General features: G+C 37.7%; 1 protein-coding gene across 7 annotated transcripts in view; it reads right to left on the bottom strand.

The window, feature by feature from the left end:
* The window catches only part of LOC108715547 (CMP-N-acetylneuraminate-beta-1,4-galactoside alpha-2,3-sialyltransferase), a 139,420-nt gene that overhangs the window by 60,864 nt on the left and 55,565 nt on the right, over positions 1–22,991 (bottom strand). For all 7 annotated transcript variants that reach the window (XM_018260813.2, XM_041561436.1, XM_018260809.2 and 4 more), the window contains one exon: positions 12,564–12,656. In XM_018260813.2, the coding sequence (XP_018116302.1) occupies positions 12,564–12,656 (93 nt within the window). The remainder of the gene's footprint in view (positions 1–12,563; positions 12,657–22,991) is intronic.

Below are 22,991 nucleotides of genomic sequence, written 5' to 3'. Positions count from 1 at the left end.
TTTATCACAACATTGCAGATATTGATTATTAAGTTAAAAAATCTGCAACACACATGGTGGACTGCTTTCAAAATATGACAGGAATGTTTCTCAAGAAGGTATGGTTGTAGAGGTTTCATGTTAACAAAACATCATCAAACATTGCATCAGCCCCTTGGTCAAGGGCTAGTGGTAGTGAATGGATGAAAGGCAAAATTTACAGGTGAGTGGCTGTAATGTTGTACACATACTTTAAGGATCACCACTGAACTGATCTTTCACGCAAGATGGTGTCTAAATTCTATTTGCCTATAGTTGCATAATGTTTATACTGTGAATACCTGGATTTTCTTTAGGTATACAAAGAACAAATCCAAAGATGAGATAATGGAGACAACCTGAACGGATACTGTAAATTCCTCAAAAGCAAAATACACTGAAAGCTAAAAAGAGACTCAAGCTCTACAACGAAAGTCATGGTTGAAGGAAAGCACTGAAGAACATGGTAAAAGTGATTGCACCTTTCCACCCACGCGGAATACAAAGCACATCTGGAGTTTACCACATAAGGAGAACATTCTTATACAGAGTTGCAAATGTATTGAATCAGCCTGAAATATTTCATATGGAAATATCTATGTAATTGAAAGAAGCATTTCAAAATAGCCGGATTTCCCACTTGTCTGACAACATAAACTCATGGAGCCTCTCCAGAAAGTATTGTCAGCCAAAGATTAGCCACATTTGCACATCAAATGATGTCACAAGCATAATGTGCTCAAGTCTCATGTTGTAGAAGCAGCTGTATCCACTATTAAGCCCTTCCAAACTTGCAGTCCAAACCAAAACGAGAATTACTTTTCTTGCTGCCCCCCCATGTAAATTGTCACTGCTAGGAGAAAGACATGACTTAAAGGAAAAGTAACACCAAAAAATGAGTGTATCAAAGTAATTAAAATATTATATACTGTTGCCCTGCAATGGTAAAAATTATGAATTTTCTTCAGAAACACCACTATAGTTTATATAAACATGCTGCTTTGTAGCCATGGGAACAGCCATTCAAGATGAAAAAAATGAGAAAAAGGACAGGATACACAACAGATAAAACACCACTCAAATTGGGCTTCATGCAGGTAACAGTCTCTGGTATACTTCCCCTTTTTTCCCGACTCGAAAACCTGTTTCTCCTCGGGTAGAAATTCCTTCAACAATGTTCCGTGTGAGTCAGCGCTAATGAAAGGGGAATAAGATGCAGCAAGAAGATAATCTAAGTGTAGTATGCTTTATAGGTTATTGCGACTTAGCAAATGCCATAGGGTGTGCAATTAGCTTCATATGGATAACCTTAGAAGTGCTTATAGATGGGTAGTCACGAGAGTTTAACTTAAATGTGCGCTTATCTGTAGTTTTCACGGCTGTATTGTGCTAGTGGAGAAGTAGAGCGCAGAAAGATAGTATAAAACCCTTTTATTACTATTAAAATCAACTAGACAATTACACTCACATTTGTGTAGTAAAAATATGGGCATTATCCTTATATTGAACCAAATCCTATACATATACAATCATTTGGAATTAGTGGTGAATTGATCACCAAAGTTTAAGTTTACTGGTTTGAAGTGAGGCATTTTTCATCTTTGAAATCCAACTTATACTACCCGTTGGTTATTAAACCAAAATTGTTTTTATAAGTACTTATGTAGATCGATTAGAATAATCGGATCTTATATAAATAAATTTGTATATAAATTTCTTCATGGATAAACTCAAATTATTAATTTTTTGGTTTTCTATTAAAAATTCTTTCGTTAGTTGCCAGATTTATTTTTTACCGCACCGCCATTGGGGCCAGATTTGCACCAAGCTATGCGAATCTACATATGGGATTCTGGGAAGAATATATTGAAACAGATGAGCGAATTGTCCCTGTGGTGGCGCTACATAGACAATATTATAATAATATGGAGGGGAACAGAAAAAAATCTAATACAATTTGTAGAAATCTGGAGCTATCACTAACACATAGTAAAAAGTCAGTACACTTTTTGGACCTGGAGGTTTACGTAAAAAATTCGGAGATCAATTTTAAAACGTTTTAAAAAAAAAGTAGACTCCAATAACTACCATAGTAAATGGAGAAGAATGTACGTTGTGCAGAGTTACCATGGAGACGCGCAATCTCTGACTAGAGAGTTAATTATGCATGGACGCCACGCATCTCCATGACAACAAGGCCTTTAAGAAACAAGGGGCAAACAGACTGCCGATCGTAAGCCTCTGATGGAGTCGTAAATGCGTAAACTAAAAGATGGAGAGGAGGCGACATAATAAAAGAAACGTTAAAACAGAAAGCAAATGGATCTATACACTTCAAACACTAGAACCAAAAGGTCTAAACATAGATTTCAATTTACGAGCGTTCTTGTAGACCCATGAGATCAACACCGACATAGTCCAATGTACAGAGTTAGTATGTCTAGAGTATAGACTAGACCCTCAAACACATTGAAATATAATACGGGTTATGTGTTAACTATGTGGAGTGATGTTAGACATGATTTTGTACATGGTTTTTAGTATTTTTTAGTTTTATATAATGTACTAATTATATGCATTAAATGTAAAATTAAAGTTTTATAGAATTATGCTCATAATTGTAAAACTATGTACATGCTGAATTGATAGGTTTAAGTAATATTGGTAATTAATCAATAAATCTGGCAACTAACGAAAGAATTTTTAATAGAAAACCAAAAAATTCATAATTTGAGTTTATCCATGAAGAAATTTATATACAAATTTATTTATATACGATACGATTAATCTAATCGATCTACATAAGTACTTATAAAAACAATTTTGGTTTAATAACCAACGGGTAGTATAAGTTGGATTTCAAAGATGAAAAATGCCTCACTTCAAACCAGTGAATTGCCAATAAACTTAAACTTTTTTAATTAATTAATTAATTCCAAATGATGGTATATATATAGGATTTAGTTCAATATAAGGATAATGCCCATATTTTTACTACACAAATGTGAGTGTAATTGTCTAATTGATTTAAATAGTAATAAAAGGGTTTTATACTATCTTTCTGCGCTCTACTTCTCCACTAGCACAATACAGCCGTGAAAACTACAGATAAGCGCACATTTAAGTTAAACGCTCATGACTACCCATCTATAAGCACTTCTAAGGTGATCCATATGAAGCTAATTGCACACCCTATGGTAATAGCGGGCATTTGCTAAATCGCAATAACCTATAAAGCATACTACACTTAGATTATCTTCTTGCTGCATCTTATTCCCTAAACTTTCATTAGCGCTGACTCACATGGAACATTGTTAAAGGAATAGATAAAACACCACTGTATTCTACAGGGCTTATCTTTTATCTGTTATGTGACCTGTGCATTTTCTCCAGCTTGAATGGCTGCCCCCATGGTTACACAGCAGCTTGTTTATGTAAACTATAGTGTTTAATTTTTTGGTGTTACCTTTCCTTTAAAATGAAGAACACACATAAAATAGGAGTTCATGTTGATCCTAATCAAATCAACAGCACATCCCGCATAAGCCTCAAGTAACAGGATTTTAAGTGTGAAGGGTACATATTAAAGCATCCATAAGTCAACTAATATAGAACATACAGTATATTGGCTCATAGGAATTTAGACCAATTTCTTCTTACTGAAAGGTTGATTTTGTTGGGCTTCCTTGCATAAATTGCCCATTCTATCCTTCCAAGTTCTTCAACAAAGTACCACACATACAGCTGAAGGCTATTCTCTATCCCTCATCAACCCACCATGCAAAACACTACGGCTACACCTCGGGGTATGGGGTGGCCTAGGAAACGGCTTACTTGTTTTCACGCACCTATCACCTTTAAGTGGACTCAGCAGGGAGATTCAGTGCTCAAAGTAAGAGCTGGAACTGAATGGGCCTTCACAACATTTCATTAATTTAACTATTCTTCATTAGATTGATGTGTGTGTTCAGGATTGTTATCTTGTTGCATGATCCACTTTATCTTGAGCTTTAGTTCACTGATTTACAATGTTCACTGACAATCCTGACATTTTCCTGCAGAATTTGCAGGTACAGTACAATTGAGAATAGTTCCATCTATGATGGAAACCAGTTATGCCCAGTGTAGACCAAAACCATGATACCACCACCAACCATTTTTCACAGATGAAATTAGGTTCTTATGATGGAGGCAGCATTTGCCTTTCACCAAACATAACTCTTTTAATTTAAGCCAAAAAGTTCTATTTTGGACCCAACCACAGAAAATTCTTTCAAAAGCCTTCTATCCACGTGGTCTGAAAATGTATTTTATAGATAGTAGCGGCTTTTTCCTTGCAACCCTGTCACTGTTGTTCAGTGTTCTTCTGATGGTGGACTCATGAACAATGACATTCCTCAATGCAACAGAGCCCTTTAGTTTCTTAGATTTTGCCTGGGGTCTTAGAGATTCTCCAAAGTATTAAACAGCCTACTCTTGGCTTGCATATGACAAACGGATCAAAAACTTTCAAGCAACACTGAATGCTGATATCGTTTTACGGTAGGTCTATTTATAATTCGGGCAATTCGGTGATTGTTGCTGTACCTGCAGAGCTCCATTTTTTGTCTTCAATTTACCCTACACTAATTATACAAGAGCACATCCACACTGGATACTAATAGGTATCCCTTCTGGCTATTTGTAAGATTAAGATTAAGGTTATGGCTAGACAACAAGTAAAGAATAGAGACTAATGCAATGTGAAAATGAAAGTTAAGTCTCTAAACACCTTCACAGAATCTAAGGGTTGTATATAAGATGGGGATCAATACAATACAGTAAAAAGTCTAAACAATAGCTAAAAATAAATTTACATTAAAGATTTAGTACTTAGCTTTAAGACACAAGTTGGAAAGAAGTTCCTGCCCCATATAGCTTAAAATCGAAATAAGAATTAACATATTTAGAAAGCTCTAACATATTCATCCAAGTGGTACAACAGCAGGAAGAGAACAACAGATTATATGCACATATCGGCAAGCAGAATGAATTAAAAAGGACCCTGCTCATAAGAGCTTACAATCAAAAAGAAAAGGGAGAATATTTCACCATCTAATAGCGTTATGAAGATATTTTTTCATGTCAATTATTGGAGACTTTCTGACCAAAACAAGCGGTTGCAAAATTAAGTCCTTGTCTCAGCCTCACAAAACATCTATGAATGAGATGCATCTGTAATTAACCTGGCAGAGGTAAAGTGCATTAAACACAATACAACCCCTACAAGATCCCCTTACTCATGCCCCAATATGGAGCTGTGCAGTGGGGTGGCTGGTCACCATGTTTGAATGTGGTCACATCAATTCCAAGCCTCTACTTCTTTCATCACTAAACTGGAACATCCGCACTAAAAGCCTGGACCCAAGTTGAATTTTAATACTCATTCTCAATCAATCATAGCAGTGGAAGCTTTTAGAGGATAGATGCACAGCTCCACATTGAGGAATGAGGTAACAGGTTCCAAGTTAGAAGTGGTTTGTGATGTGTTTAGGGGGGGGGGGGGCTGTGCCGGAATCTCAGTGGGTTTAAAATGTTTCACTTCTTTAAATGATACTACATACCTTCACTTGACTTTAATAAGTATACGTTGAAATCATCATTTTTGTAGGAGGAGCATCAAGAAAACTTTTTTTCAGTTTAGTTAGTTTCAGATAGTTCACCAGAAATAAAGACTTTCTATTTGTCATTTTTCTAATATTGAAGGGTAAAGTTTAATGTTTCACCTTCTAAAGCAGCTCCGGGAGGGGAGTTGCAGACTCTTTAACCATTTTAAATTGATACATTTAGTTGATACATTTATTATATTTGTCCCTGCTGAGAAGAATCCCCTGAGTAACTTGAAAAAGTGTTTGAAAGGTTTTCAACCCCTTTAGGACAAGGAAAGTTAAACTAAAGAAATAAACTAGAAATGTTGTACATGATGTTTTGGGTTTCTGTAACAACCCCAGGCAAGCACAGACCTTTAGCAGTAAAGATACCCCAGTAGCTCCCCATCTTCTTTTCTGCTAATTCAGTGCACATGCTCTGTGCTACTGTCAGTTACTGAGCTTAGGGACCAACTCAAAATATACAGTACACATAGAATATAAATGTCACAGTATAAGGCTGATTAGTAATTAATGGATAATTACCATGGCAGCACAGAACCCAGTGCAATTAGCATCCGATTTTAATAATCAGCCCTGTAGCATCAGCTTATATTACAGACCAACCTCATTTTCTGCTTGATAATTTGTGACGACAAAAGCTGAAACTTTAGGCTGGTGCAATAAGTTCAGTATATAAAACATGGAATTTTTAGTCCTATTCATTTTCAGCGTTTCCTTCTCCTTTAAGCAAGGTCAGTATTGGAGGGCCCCATACATAGGCAGATAAGTTGCCATATCAGTTTGAAGGGCCTAAATCTGCATCTTAAATCTTCAGCTTAAATCTTCCTGAGTAGAGCCATCTTAACGCTCTCCATCTCTACACAAACACAGGGACTACATCTATTCAATTATCAAACACATGCTTTCTATTGTAAAACAGAAATGTAAAATAGTGACACACGTTTTTCTTTGGGTTCCTGACTTTTATATTAATCATTCACTGAGAAAATCTTAACAATGACACTTATGTTTTTACTTAGATATAAACATTTCCATAGGAAAACCAGCAAACTGAGTCATTGCATCTGGAAAGCCAGAACCTATGACAAGACTACACATCTGGAATTTCCAAGCACTTTTCCTGTCACATGCTTATCAATATTCAGGAAAATGTCAGATAAACTGAGCAAGAATGCTAATATTTGGAACTTTGTGTCCTTTCTGAACCTTTGGGTGGACTCTACTTCCTTTATTTTACATGTCTAGTGATTTGGCAGCAGAGAAAACTTTTATCCGATGGAATTTTCTCGTGAGATGAAATGAACATAACAGTGTTAAGCCAGGGTAATGTGAGGCAGCCACTGTGATTACTGGAAAGCTCCACAATATGTTGTTTGGGTCTTAGGTTGTAGGTCAGGAGAAAGTGTCATTTTAAGACTCCCTTGCATACCTGCTTATCCTAGCAGAGGAAATTACAGAGCTCTGCAAATAACAGGAAGGTCAAGGTTACTGGCAACTCCAGCATCGTATCAACACTCTTCATAATACACATTCGTGAGAGGATAAAGTCCTTGTTGGATCACTGACAGGATAACGGCAGCTTTATGAACACAGTGCTCAATCGGCTGAAGCAGCTCTCACTTTTTAAAGTACAGAACAGAGACAGAATTTTAGAGACATGGGGAGCACTCTATCCCACCAATTTAGTACATGAAAAAAAGCACGTCCACTGTGTAAGAACAACTTTCAGCAGTTGAAATTAGGTTTAGTTTGTGGCAAATTGCACCAAAAGTCTGTTACAATCAGCAACTGTACCAGCCCCAGGCAACCAAAGCCCTTTAGCAGGGAAGATCTGTGTCTCCAAAGATGCCCCAGTAGCTCCCCATCTTCTTTTCTACTGATTCACTACACCTGCTCCATGATGCTGTCAGTTACTGAGCTTAGGGACCGAATCAAAATATACAATACACATAGAATATAACCCATTTGAAAAAGAAATTCAGCACCAACACACATTTCTGCCCACCACAAGCACAATTCTGCACATATGCAAAGTAGCTAGATGGTCCTACTGTGCACAGGTTTTTTGTTTAACATACATTTTATATCATCTGTTACAAAATCTAGAACTATCTAGAATCTAGAACTATTTCTAACAACCAGAAGATGGAAACATTTCCACTTATTATTAATCCCTTCCACCAGGTTCACAAATCAGCATACCTCCCAACTGTCCCTTTTTCGGAGGAACAGTCCCTCTTTTGACAGCTCAACCCGCAGTCCCTCATTTGTACTGGATTTGTCCCTCTTTTCTCTGCACTGAACAGCCAGAAAAAGAAACAAAGTTTCTCACTTAATTGGCTTTTAGCAGAGAGCCCAGAACAGATAACAGGTGCAACTAAGATACTTTGTAACAATTTTGAGACACAAAAACACAGTTTAGATAAGGAGAAATATTTTCAAACTTTCATAACCTGCCAAATTTTGTAAAACAAACATGGTAATTAGGGGGTGTGGCCACAGAAAGGGGTGTGGTCAAAAATTGCTACGCTACATGCAGAAAAAAAATTTTTGTCCCTCTTTTTACTGCCAAAATGTTGGGAGGTATGAATCAGGACTGCCCATTAGAAACGGGGAAGCTGGGACCTATGCACTTAGGGATCAAATACGGTATCATACCTTAAGGCCATACCTATGATTTGACCCCATTTAAAAAGGGTGGTGCAAATGTAATGACCCAGAAAGCAGGGAAGCATTCCAGAAAGAGGTAGTGAGTTTCAGGTATATGGTGGTTTGGCTTAAAATGGGAGGTAATTGGGATTGGGGTGTTCCCCACATATATGGCAAATTACATCAATGTCCAAATAATAAGTGTGGTGATCATCACATACAGAGAACTCTGTGAGAAAGCCATGGAGGGTACAGCCTGTACAAAATAGTACAGTTTACAATTATATAGTATGCATAGTATAGTATTTTGTTTTTTTCTATTTAGTTTTAGACATACAGCCATCTGCTTTGTGCAACAGAAAATCAGTTGCCAGAAAAATACTGCATAACATCCTTTAGAACATCACTGGTGATTGAAATATTAATGAACATGGAACTGGAGGAGCATACAGGAAGAACGAGCAGCATTTTTCCAAGAAAGCTAAAAAAATCAAGATTGAGGCAACATTTAAATGGGTTGTTCACCTTTGAGAAAACTCTTAGTATGGTGTAGAGAGATATATTCTGAAGGAATTTGCAATTGGTTTTCATTTTTGAAGGTTTTCGAGTTATTTAGCTTTTTATTCAGCAGCTCTTCAATTTGCATTTTAAGCAATCTTGTAACTAGGGTCTAAATTACCCTAGCAACCATGCATTGATTTGAATAAGAGACTGTAATATAAATAGGAGAGAGCAGTAATAAAAAGTAACAATAGCAATACATTTGTAGCCTTACAGAGCATTTGTTTTTTAGAAGAGAGTCAGCGACGCCCATTTGAAACATACAAAGAGTCAAATAAAAAGGCAAATAACTATAAAAATATAAAAAAATAATGAAAACCGATTGAAAAGTTGCTTAGAATTGGTCATTCTATAACATAATAAAAGTTACCTTAAAGGTGAATCACACCTTTAAGTTTTAGGTAGCATAATTTTTTTTTTTAAAGGTTTTTATTTTTGCATTTTAAAAACAAAAGAAAATCAATAGAAATTAACAATAATAATCATACTTGGCATTTGCAGAGAAGACTGGGTACAAGTGATATCATAACACAGTGATTGACACATTACAAACTCAATATATCACAACTTGCAGTTAGAGTTGAGCTATCCGATAACGAAACCTGGGGGTTGACATCCAACCAAGGGGTCCATATTTTCCCAAACTTGTCAGGAGTCCCCCGAGCATTGTAGGTCATCTTGATTAGTGGAAGGGTGACATTTATTAAATCAATCCACTGCTGGAGTGTGGGGGCGTTAGGACTCATCCACTTCATAATAATTAGTTTTTTTGCATACAACACTATAGAACGTAGTAAAGTTCTAGCTTTTTGTAAGGGCACCACTTCGTCTATTATACCTAGTATACAGACTTCAGGAGTACAAATTCCAGGGAGAGACAGATGTTCATAACTATATCGAATTACCTCCCTCCAATATGACAATACCTTGGGACAGTCCCAGATTAAGTGTTGGAAACCTGCCTCTGCTGTACTGCACTTAGCACATTTAGCCCCTTCTAGTCTACCCATGACTTTGAGTCTCTGGGGCGTAATATATATTTGGTGAATCATCTTGAATTGGATCATTTTATCCCTTAAGGAGATTAGAAAGGAGTAAAGGTTATCTACAACCTCTTCCCACTGTTCCTCATCTAATGAGGGAAGCGTATCCAACCATTTCCTTTTGGCTTGCCTTTGTCAAACAGCACAGACAGTGAGGCCTGGATTATATTGTATAACTGTGATACCAGTTTAGCCGGGGCTGGATCCCAAAGTCTGGCCTCCCACGCCTGCTGCGTTGGTGAAAGCTGGTATGATTGGAATTGGGCATAGAAAGCATGTCTCAATTGAAAGTATCGAAATAGTTGTATGTCCTGCCGGTTAAATTTAGCTTTTAACTGTGCCAGGGAGGGGAAGGATCCATCCACTAATAGGTCTTCTAAGTGTCTGATCCCAATAAGTGGCCAGTAATGAATATCCGGCAGTTGTGTCAGATGAGGCAGATTTGAATTTCTCCACAGTGGTGTTTTCCCTGATAATTTAGGGTAAGAGATAGCGCCTTTAGCTTGTACCTTTGCCCACACTTTAATAGGAGTGACAAGTACCCCTGGCAATGAAGGACGGTCCGCCCCCCTTCTATAAGGGGCATTGCGAAAAGCTTCCAGAGAGGTAGCATAATTTACATTTTATTTGTCACAATATTTCTTTTTTGTAAATCCTGCAAAATCGTGGAAACTACATGATTTATGCAGATGACATTATGACCACGATTTAGACATCCCTGAATTATAATTTTGCTTCTTAAAAAGGACCTTGAGTTTTGAGCAAAACTAAGAGCTCCACCGGTGCTATTGCACAAAAGCATGACAATTTCAGAATACAGAATAAAATGGTCTTTTGTTTGTCTTGTCTGGTGCATGATATAATCAAGCTGTTAGCCCTGGAGCTTATTAGTAAAAAGCAGTTCCCTGATACACATCACTCTCAGTAGCTGCAATGAGATATTTTAAACAATTACTAAATCCCAGCAGACAAGAGAAGCTCCAAATCTTTGTATCTTGGTTAGACCCCACTTCACAGAAGGTCATGGAGTAAGGGTTACACAGCGATTCAGAGAAAATCCCTTTTATTTTCACTCCTACAAAAGAGTAACGATGACCAATTTTGGTCAATCCTCACATTCTTTTTCTCAATCAGAAATATGTTGTATCTTGCCTCAGACCACTGTAAATTATATCCACGCCCAACTGGTAATAAAACTCAAGAGTGTGCAGCCATGTATACAGCTGATGTACAGCATACATAGCAGAGATCACTGCAGGGATGCATCTGGGTCATCTACTTCCCCTTGCCTCTAATGCACCAGTCAGGAGGAGAGGGTGCCTAGTGCAGTTGACTACACAGTGACAAATACATTTCACTATAGCAATAAGTCTATTCAGTATGCTCTATTGAGAAGGGCCCTCTTTCCGTCCTGTAACAATTGTTTTCTGCATGTATCCTGTATGTTCAGTATATACATCAATCTACTGTACAGATATCTAATGTTTTTATCTATACCAATACCCCACTGTGTTCAACGTTAAGTGCTTGATAACATCCTAGGCCTTCTGACAAGGATAAAACATCATAAATATAAACAAATGAAAATAATGCAAGCAAATTTAACTAAAAATAACTTGAAAATAAGTAATCAAGAAGAACACAGAACCAAAAACAAAAATATATTGCAAAGTGAAATCAGTGTTTAAAATCTCAATTCCATGAATCTCAAGTGCAATATAGGTTTTACATGCAAAAACAATCAGCGAGAAAATGCAATAAAAGCACCCAAAAAACATTTCAGTGTGATTATAACAATATAAATTGTTTATGATTGTAATTACATTTACAAATAACTGTAAAACCTTAATAACATAGACTAATTAATATGTTGAATAACTGATCAGAAATGTATTTTCTTTCGCTGGGTAAAATGTTATTTTATAGAATATGAAGATATCCTTAAAGGAGAAGGAAAGCCCCAGGGCGCAAAACCCCTCCCCCCCTCCCCTGTGTTGCCCCCCCTCCCTCCTCCCCCCTGGCCTACCTGTCCCCCTGGGCAAATGCCCCTAACTTGTTACTCACCCCTCTGCGCAGGTCCTGTCCACGGAGTTCACAGTCGCCATCTTCTCCCACGCGCGTCTTCTTCCTGCTCTGACCGGCGTCTTCTGGCGCATGCGCAGTAGGAACAGGTACGGTACAGCTCTATTGCGCATGCGCCGAATGTCACGAAGTGAAATCGGAAAACTTCGTGACATTCGGCGCATGCGCATTAGAGCTGTACCGGTACCTGTTCCTACTGCGCATGCGCCAGAAGACGCCGGTCAGAGCAGGAAGAAGACGCGCGTGGGAGAAGATGGCGACTGTGAACTCCGTGGACAGGACCTGCGCAGAGGGGTGAGTAACAAGTTAGGGGCATTTGCCCAGGGGGACAGGTAGGCCAGGGGGGAGGAGGGAGGGGGGGCAACACAGGGGAGGGGGGAGGGGTTTTGCGCCCTGGGGCTTTCCTTCTCCTTTAAGGATATGGATAGTCTTTTCAAATTATAACCTGTTGTGTGTTGTCTCTGCATGATATCAAGTAATTTTCATGTTTTGTTCATGTAAGACAGACACATATGCAAAATTAACATTGTTTTTAGAGTAGTAAAGTACAGGAACTTACTTTGGATATATGGCATTCATAAGTGCAGAAGAATAGCCGGGCTTGCACACACCTTCTGAAAAATTCGAATACCTTGTTGCCAATTCTACTGGTCTGTAGAAATAGAAAAATAAACACAATTTTGACCAAAATGCAAAAAACAGATGCCAAGTCTGAAAAATTATATATTTCTAGTTTTTTTTAAATTAGTTTCTGAGATATTACCAGTTTTGCACAAACTCAGTCAGGAAGTCTAAGGTTAAATGGCTATACAGTAAGTGCATAGACATTAAGGTTCACTACTACTATGTCATAATTTGTAATGTAAACTGCAAAAGTACTCAGAGGATGGTCATCAATTGATTTATTGTGGTTGGAACCCCTTGACCCCCTCAGTGCTCAAAGCTGAAATGACAACGCTAGCTCACAAACTTGAACGCAGAGCACAGAGGGTTAAGAGGGGAAGGGCTGAGGAGGGAGGACTGAGTGACGAGAGCTGAGAGGGGAGGGGCTGAGGGCTAAGGAAGGAGGATCAAGCCAAGAGGGGGGAGGAGTATGGGCAGCACGGAGGAGTCACTGCATGCTTCAGATCAGTGAGTAAGCAGCAACTTTAACATACCAGTATACTTTTTAGTTCTTCCCTAGCAGCTGACTCGAGTATAAGACGAGGTAGACTTTTTCAGCACATTTTGGGTGCTGAAAAACTCGGCTTATACTCAAATATATATGGTAGCATAATGCACTAGCACATTCACACAATATGTCACACGATATGCAGTTGCAATCAAACGTTTCGGGAACACCTGTCCGAAGGGACAGGTGTTGCCGAAACGTTTGATTGCAACTGCAGTGTCTGGTAGCACCATGGAATGGGATCACCCCTATTGCAGCATACTAAGGTATTGGCGTTTTTTTGTATCTGAATATAAAAAGAACACACAAAAAAAATGAGTTAAAAAATACCAATATCTCAAAAAACCTCTAAAATGCAAGTTTTGGGATAATTCCTAAAGGAAAAAAAATCCTAAAACTAGTCCAAATTGATTAAAAGCGGTCCAATAAGATCAGCACAGCTCCCATTGACTTCTATAGGACTTCAACAACTTTAACTTGGCAAAGTTTTGCATTAGAGGTTTCCAAGGTTTATACACTTAATAAATCTCACATTTTCAGAGCTTTTTATAAATATAGGAAAACCACAGATTTTTTCGAGATTAAAAAAAAAATGGGAGCCATAGATAAAGTTTGATACACCCAGAACACACAAGCATATGCAGTCGCAGTCAATTTTAATTACAGAGTGGGGATGTACCAAGCAACTGCTCAGTAAGCAAATAGCCCAACATAGAAGGGCTAATTCGCCACGTCAACACTTAGGGGTCTATTTCTCATGCTGTGTAAAAAGTGGAATGAAACATTACCAGTGATGTTTCACATAGCAACCAATCAGATTTATGCTTTTGTTTTCTAACATTGATTTTCATGAATAAAACTATACCCAAAAAATATGTTCATCACAATTCTATTTATTGAATAATGGGGTATGTTACTTGGGGATGTATCATAAATGTATTACAAAAATAAGTAAAAAAAAAAAATTTATGTATTATAAGCTTCATTGCATAGAAACCGGGTCATGGTATACAGTAACTAGTAGCATACCTCCCAACTGTCCTGTTTTTCACGATTTTGAAAGCTCGACCCAAAGTCACGGATTGTTACTGAAATGTCCCAATATTCTCTCTGATCTCCTCCACTGATGCCAGAAAAAGATACAATGTTTCTAAAACAGACTTTTGGCAGCTGGCAACGGTTCAAAGGACACACTTTCTGGTCATTTTCTATGGGACACTAAGCTCTGCAGAACTCTAAATTGCTTAAAGCTAAAAAAAATAAAAAAATAAAAAATGTTTTAAGTTCCACCAAAAAAGAAAAAATTGTGGCACTCAAAAGGTTAATACTGTAATCCGACATATTCTTTTGACATTTCACAAGCTATCCAAAACAACAAAGCTTCTTTCAATATAAAATTAAACACACTTGTATTAGTCAGAAGTGTGCAACATAAAACTGTTAGCATAATGCTTCATTGGGTTGTAGCAATAAAGAGCACCAAAAATTGAATGGCATACCATGACTTTGTCAATAGCTCATGTTGGTAAAAACAACATTATTTGGTCACCTGCAAGAATGATTCACAAATGTTACAAGGGGTGGGCTATATCCTGAATATGTTGGAGCATATTCACATTCTAAGGCGAGTACATGCAGATACTGTAGATTTGGTTATAACAAAATCCATAAGCTTCAGAAGCTTTCTGAAAATAAATATACAGTCACTTATCTGGAATGTTTGGAATGTGTGTGTTTTAAACAAGAGTATTTTCAATATTTTATTCCGAATAAAAGATCAAAATATCAACACATGGGCAGCAACAGGGGATTCATTCAGGAACTTTGGGTATACAGATTCAGTATATTTTGCAAAGTAAGAAGTAGAAAGCAAACTGCCTGCAAACACCATAAACCATAGGGCCCCTTTTCTGCCACAGAATAGCCATAACACAACACTTTATAAATTCTTAGGGGAGATTTATCAAAAATCAAATGTGATCTATTTTCCACAGTTCAAATTTTTTTTTTTTTGCACGCAAACTCACTCATTCGACTTATATTTTTGAAAACTTGAATTCTGCTTTTATCCAAAAGCTCTAGTATAATGACTCATATTATTGGCTGACCTGGCTTTTATAACAATCTATTGTTGCTAGGGTTTGCAAATTATTTTTCAAACTTCTTCAGACTCTCTGTGCTGGTAGAGGTAGCAGTAGTTGAGGAAAGCCTGAGCAAACCTAATGTAGGGAGACCAACGATGGGAGAATCTTCCACAGCCTGTCACAAGGACTGCCAAATAGGGGGTACTATATACATGAAAGGAGTTTGTGTGGGTTTTCTCTGATACTCTAAAAACATATAGATAAGCTATATGGCTTCTGCCAAAATAAACCATGGTATGAGTGTGCAGGACAAGGACCTTGGATTGTAAGCTCCACTGGGGCACAAACTAATTTAAATTATGAACAAGGTTGATGGTGTAACATTGCACTTTATATAAATAATGCATAATAATTTTGTCAGAGGCTCATGAGCTGTTGATTAGACAGAAATGGACATCATGACATCCTTATATTTTTTTTCTCAACACTGCTTTTAATCTCTAGTTTCTCCTCTAGTCCATAACCATATGCCTGAGAATAGTTATCTTTAAACAGTAGATTGCATGTGTTTCATATTACATCTGCTGCACAAGAATAGAGATGTACATACCACACTTCCCACATAAATTATTTCCATAATAATAAACACTCTAGAGTTGGTTTACACTGTATGTAAAGCTAGACAGGATTCCTTTCCTAAGGATAGTTTTATTTAATAAATATCTGGATGCCAACAAGTCCAATGAACTAAAAGCTTTTACATTTAAAAGATAATGCTCCCGTTAACAATGTTTTGTTATTAATGTGCGTTAAATACATTAATTCATGTAAATAAATTTCCAATGACAAATCATGGATTTTGAACAAATATGAATTGGCTAGTAACGCCAAAAATTAAGTGGTTTAATATAAATTTAAATGTAATGTATAATAATGCCGGATCTTAAGTTTTCCCATACATAATAGGTCATTTACTGCCAAAATATTTTGCTAGCAAATGCTGGGGAGAGATTTGTTAAAAGAATAGAAAATGTTTCAAATTTTATTGGCCCTTTAATGATAAAAGTTGCTCTCTTTATGGGAGAAAAACAGTTAATATAGAGGGGTTGCTGTACCAAAATAATTAATGCTTAACAGAAGTGAAACAAACATGTTCCAGTACATGAAGTCCATATCATTCACAAGGGGCTGGCTTGATAGAGTGTTTTTTTATTTAACTTAACCACAATTAAATCAAAAAAAATCTAATTGCCATCCATCAACACTTCCTTGTGTATTTTTTACAAGCTTCTCTAGCCTGAGTCAAATTTCATTAGAGGGTTCTGGAATGGACAAAGGGTAGGAGAGCGAATTGTTTTAAATTTGACAATTCCACATTGGAGCTCTGCAGACTGTTTAGTTTCTGTAAATGATCAGGTTTCATGTCTAAACAAGGACCTGCTGTTTAGTTCCCAACACAAACAGAATTCATCCACACATCTGTTTTATGAGATTAAAGGAACAGTTCAGTGTAAAAATAAATTGGCTAAATAGATAGGCTGTGCAAAATAAAAAATATTTCTAATATAGTTAGTTAGCCAAAAATGTAATGTATAAAGGCTGGAGTGACTGGATGTCCAACATAACAGAACAGAATACAACTTCCTGCTTTGCAGCTCTCTAACTCTGAGCTAGTCAGCGACTTGAGGGGGGGGGGGTCACGTGGGACATAACTGTTCAGTGAGTTTGCAATTGATCCTTAGAATGCAACTCAGATACAAAAGCAAACAGTTATGGCCCATGTGCCCCCCCCCCTCAAGTCACTGATTGGTTACTGCCTGGTAACCAATCAGTGTAGAGCTTAAAAGCAGGAAGTAGTGTTCTGGCTATTATGTTAGACTCCCAGTCTCTACATTACATTTTTGGCTAACTAAATATATATTTTTTTATTTTGCACAGGCTATTTACCTATTTTTTCTTTTTACACTGAACAATTCCTTTAAAGAACACAATATTGTTCCAGAGTTAGTGGTGGCAGAGCTAGAGAGGGCAGCATGCAATATTTTTTAAAGGGAAGCACCAAATCCATACTTTTTTATGTTTTTATGTATTTATATAGCGCCAAAATATTTTGCATCGCTGAATGGTACCTGAAGCAAAGTACAGTACCATGGTTTCTGAAGCAAACACACCGGTTTTATTAGTACAGCACAACTGTATATTGTCACGCCTTAAGATCGGCCAAAAATGACAAAATGATTGAGACATTTTTGGAAGCATAACCTTTGAGAAGAAAAACTACAAACTGTTTTACACTATTGGCAGATTCAAAGAGTGATTCATAGAGTCCTGCAGCGGGTCGGGTACCCGTGGGTTACCCCCAAAAACCTGTGGTACTTTGCGGGTTGATAGGAGAAGTTCTGGGTGCGGGTAAGGACGCGGGTCAGCGGTTCTGCGGGTTGGGCCGCGGGTCTTCTCAATAGCGATATTTACTAAATTTTTCTTGTCACGGCTACTTCCAATGACAGCACTTCCTGTTTTACTCCTTTTTTTCTGATCACGGCTACTTCCGATGATGTCACTTCCGGTTTACAATGACAGCACTTCCTGATTCTTGATGGTCAGCAGGTCGCGGGTAGGCTGGTAGGGTCGGGTAGCGGTTCCAAGCGGGTAAGAATGGGGGTTGCGGGTACGGGTCCCAAAAAATGGACCCGCGCAGGACTCTATCATATGCAGCTATCAGATCTCTCCACAAGTGTCCAATGATATTTAGAACTGGACTCTTTAGAAGCCAAGTTAGAACAGTCCAGTCTAAACCATTCCTGAATGTTTTTAAGCGTGCTTCAGGTTATTGTACTTTTCCTTTCTGACACAGAGTTCAATATTGCACTCCAAAGTGCTATAATCTCATAATTTTAGAATGCCATTCAGAGACTTAAATTTACAGCATATTAAGAGGCATATTAAAGAATATTACCAAACTGGAATATATTTAAGTAAATATTGCCCTTTTATATATCTTTTCCCTTAAAGGAGAACTAAACCCCTTTAGCCCCCCCCCTCTGCAGGCCCCCAACCCTGCTTCACGCTGCATAGTGTTACCCCTGAATCGTGTCCCCTGTTTAAATACTGACTGCTCATGCAGAGTCAGCTAAGCGGAGCTCACGGACGCCATCTTCAAACGTTTTGATATTCTTTGTGGCTTCTTCCTTCCCTTCAGCAATTTCCATTACTTTCGGCGCATGCACAGTTGTAATGAACCAGAAGATTGCTCTAACTGCGCCTGCCGCTCAGGAAACCAAGAATACCGAAGCAACTAAGATGGCTTCCGTGAACTCCGCTGCGCTGACTCTGCATGTGCGTTCAGTATTTCAAGAGGGCACACAATTCAGGAATAACACTGTGCAGGGTGAAGCAGGGTGGGGGGCCTGTAGAGGGGGGGGCAGTGGGCACTTTTGCCTAAAGGGGGGGTTTAGTTCTCCTTTAAGTCCCCATTTTATGATATTCTGTGTGCTGCCTCGATATCAACTAACCACTAAATAATGCAGCTCTAACAGTAACAGGAAGAAGTGTGGGAGCCAAACTTTATCCATTTGCGTCTACCATGTACTCGGTAAGATCCCAAAGGGTGGCCCTTATTTCTTACCCAATGGTACATACTTTTAAAAAGATTATTATGAAAATGCTTCATTTGCATAAAGTTGGGTTTTACATATGAGTTGTTTAATGCAATATATTATTATAGAGACCTACATTGTTTAGAGGCAGGCCCGGATTTCCGGAAAGGCCACCAAGGCCCGGACCAAGGGCGGCATGCTGCCTAACCACATCCACATTGGTTCAGAAACACTGGGGATGCGCAGGAGATGAAATAGTGTTTTTAAAATTTCCTGTGCGGCAATCCCCACTGCTTCAGTACCGATGATGAAAATTTGTACAAATAAAGGGGAGGGGAATGGGGCCACAAACATCAGTGGGCCTAGGGGCATCCGCAATGTAAATCCAGCCCTGTTCAGAGGTATACATAGTTACATAGTTAAATTTGGTTGAAAAAAGACAAAGTCCATCAAGTTCAACCCCTCCAAATGAAAACCCAGCATCCATACAAACACCCCTCCATACTTTTACATAAATTATATATACCCATACTAACTATAGAGTTTAGTATCGCAATAGCCTTTGATACTATGTCTGTCCAAAATATCATCCAAGCCATTCTTAAAGGCATTAACTGAATCAGCCATCACAACATCACCCGGCAGCGCATTCCACAACCTCACTGTCCTGACTGTGAAGAACCACAGGACCATAGTTGTCCTTTAAAGAAGGATGAAAGGCTTAGGTGAGATGTAGTATCCCTGGCCAGCCCTTTCTCCTGACCCTTGGAATACTCCCTCTTTCACCTTGCATATTGAGAAATAGCATGTTCAGTCAGTGGTATAACTCTGTGAAGGGACACGGCAGGGTTTGCTTTCTTGGTAGTCACTCTTGTTTTATATAGGAGGTGTTGCCTCAGTAGTCACCTGCAATTTTGGACACAAATCTTGTTTTGCAGGGAGCCCAGACCCCAAAGTTACAGTTCTGAGCAAAGTAGCCCAGCAGTGCTTACAGGCACTATCTTGTGCAGCTAACTCTTCTCCTGTAAATAGTCCCCCGACACGAAGCATGAGCCACTAAAGTAGATCTGGATTCAACTGTGCATGCTCCCTGTCTGAGTTCCTTTTATAGATATGATTCAGCTCTACAAAATATCACCTGCAAACCCTGATGCTCTAACGCTGTTTTATCTCAATGTGCAAGGTGATGGTGAAGTATTGAGGAAGTATCTCCATTAGCTAAGCTTTCTGTTCTTTTTTTTCTCAGTTTCTCGTAGGGTTTTACTGTGTTACTTACTGCAGGGTCCTCTTTCTTTTAAGTAGGAAGGTGCAAGTTTAAACTGTTATGGCCTGTGTCTAAAGGTCAGCTTGCATCTCTCTGGCAGCTGATCAAACCTCTTGCTAACACTATCTACAGTAGGCACAGGAACATTAAGGTCTTTAGTCATGTAGCCTTGATATTGTCAAGCTGTCTTACAATTTTCTATCTCAGCGCTTAAATTCTCTGTTTGTCTGGGGGTTTTTTTTTGCCACGTTTAAAAAAAATGTGTTCTTTTATATTCCAAGCACCTGCAACTCATCACATGCAAGTTTATTTATAAATTAAAAGAGAATCGCCTGCTTGAAATCCAAATATTTTTTTTAAAAGGTGCCGCTAATTTTGTTGAGTCCATTTTAGGATTTCTGTATGGAATAACATTTCACTGCAAACAAAAGAAGCATGTCTATTTCAAAAATTGTCTGTTAGAACTGGTGCATTATTTGAAAAAGTATGCAAAGGAGGCCATGACTGTAGATATGCAAGTGCTGATCTTTGCACATGCATGTTAAAAGTAAACTGCAATGTTATTAGGCCCTATACAAGAATCTGGAGCCATGGAAGGCAATATGTAACTTTTTTCTTAAATTTCTCCTCTACAGACTAGTACATCAGGACTATGACAAAGTTAAATCTTGGGGGGGCTATGCTATAGTATGAAAATTAAACAAATATATATTTTTTATGAGCAATATTTCCTTCTAGGATTAAGATAATTGTATTATCCAAAATTCTTGTGCTCCAGGGAAATGCCCAAAAATACCTTTGTATTAAAAGAACTAAAATTGCCTTAACTTAGCTAGTGTAGTTTATACTTACACAAAAATAAGTTATCTAAATCAGGTTCCTTATATGAAAATCCAGGGACAGCAGACAGAAACAGAGAACATAAGTACAATCTGCTACACATTAAACCTCAGACTCATCAGGTCAAGGAAGGTTCTTTCTGGCTATCAACAACTCAAGCTACTTGATGACATGATACATCTGTAACAAAATTCCCACCCTGCATACTGTATTCAGAAGTGTAGCCATGTAATCAAGAAATGTCTATCAGTGTTCTCAACAAGATACTGTACGCCACTTCATAAAAAAGCCTATGCAATTAAAGTACAACTTTTTTTATTATTGACATTTTCTATTCAAGTACAGATATTTGGCAGGGCAGCAGGCACTCTGAACACATCAAAGTCTGCAGTCATGCGCTAATGAATAATAAAAGAAAAATATATGTTAAAAATATTCACCTATGGTAAAAATTAATAATTTAGTCCTAAATATACAACATAATATTACATTAAAGGAAAACTATATCCCCCAAAAAATGTAGGTCTCTATTAAAAGATACTGAGTAAAACAGCTCATGTGTAAAACCCTGCTTCATGTAAATGAACCATTATCATAATAATATACTTTTCTAGTAGTATGTGCCATTGGGTAATCATAAATAGAAAATTGCCATTTTAAAAAATAAGGGCCGCCCCCTGGGATCGTAGGATTCACTGTACTCACAAACATACCAACAAACCATACATGTTAGGTCACATGAGCCAATTAACAGACAGAGTTGTGTCTTTTGCTTCCACACTTCTTACTGTTACAGTTAGAGTTGTAGTATTTCTGGTCAGGTGATCTCTGAGGCAGCACACAGACCATCACGAAATGGTGGCTCAAGGCAAGAGATGTAAAAGGGCAATATTTACTTAAATATATATTCCAGTTTGGTAAGATTCTTTAATATGCCACTTAATATGATATGAACTGTTGCCTAAGTGTTCATTTTGGGGGTATAGTTTTCCTTTAATATCTAAAATGAAAAGTTCTCACTATTTTCTGAAAGCTACTCCGACCAAATCCGCCCCCGCTTTTCCCCCTATTTATCAAAACATTTTTCTGAAAATTTCTTGTGCAGGGAGTTGGAGTCACCTTGAACTGTGACTTTTTCAGATTTGATGCCCAAAAACAACATCTGTGAATTATGGAACGAAACCCGGTGCAGATCAGGAGATCAACTGGATATTTGCCATTGATTTCAACATGAACTCTGCAGATCTGAGTTGGAGTACTTTTTTAATCAGGCTTTTAATACCATTGGGGTTTCATAAATCACAAAAAAATAAACTATGAAAAAATTGTGTTTTTCTCCTTTAAAAATCTGACTTTTATAAATAACCCCCATAATGTTTAAACAAACAAAACTATAATAGTTTATTTTTTTAGATACAAATATGAATTATTGTATTACAATTGTAAACCTAGGGAATACAGATAAAAAAACAGGTAAAGGTAGGCTGCTTCAGATCGAATCAGGACATGTGGGTGAGCAAATATAGTAGGACAAAGATCCACCAGTTTGAGGACCTGATCTGATAGATATCAATCAGGAAAATATTATCTATTTAGTATCATACACAGATAAAAAGCCTACCAACTGTGTGAATAGTTATGGAAAGCTGAAACGAGTACAACAGCCAGCACCTACCTATTTGGTACACCTTTACATTTGATTTATGTCATTTTATTAGTACACCTGAGCTTTCTGCCTTTGGATAAAACAAGGCTTCATATGAAGTGCCTGTGCTGTTCAGTGTAAAGTGATCCTTAATACAGCTTGCACAATACAACAGTGTGCATAAAAAGGTTAAAAAAGGAAAAATAAAAATAGTAAAAACAAAAAACAATAAAAAAAACAAGTACCAATAGAAGGTAATGACTACAGGCTTAAAGTGCACCTGCTGGGCAAAAATATTATCTCAAACCAAAGATGTGGGCTAATAGAGTCAGCACTCCGGCTGGAAGTAACAGTGTTTTTTTTTCTTTTTTAAAATTGCCCACTGCT

The sequence above is a fragment of the Xenopus laevis genome, chromosome 4S (genome assembly GCF_017654675.1).
Source record: "Xenopus laevis strain J_2021 chromosome 4S, Xenopus_laevis_v10.1, whole genome shotgun sequence".
NCBI classification, from domain to species: domain Eukaryota; kingdom Metazoa; phylum Chordata; class Amphibia; order Anura; family Pipidae; genus Xenopus; species Xenopus laevis.
The sequence above is the reverse complement of the archived record's forward strand: the minus strand, read 5'-3'. Positions and strand labels throughout refer to the sequence as shown.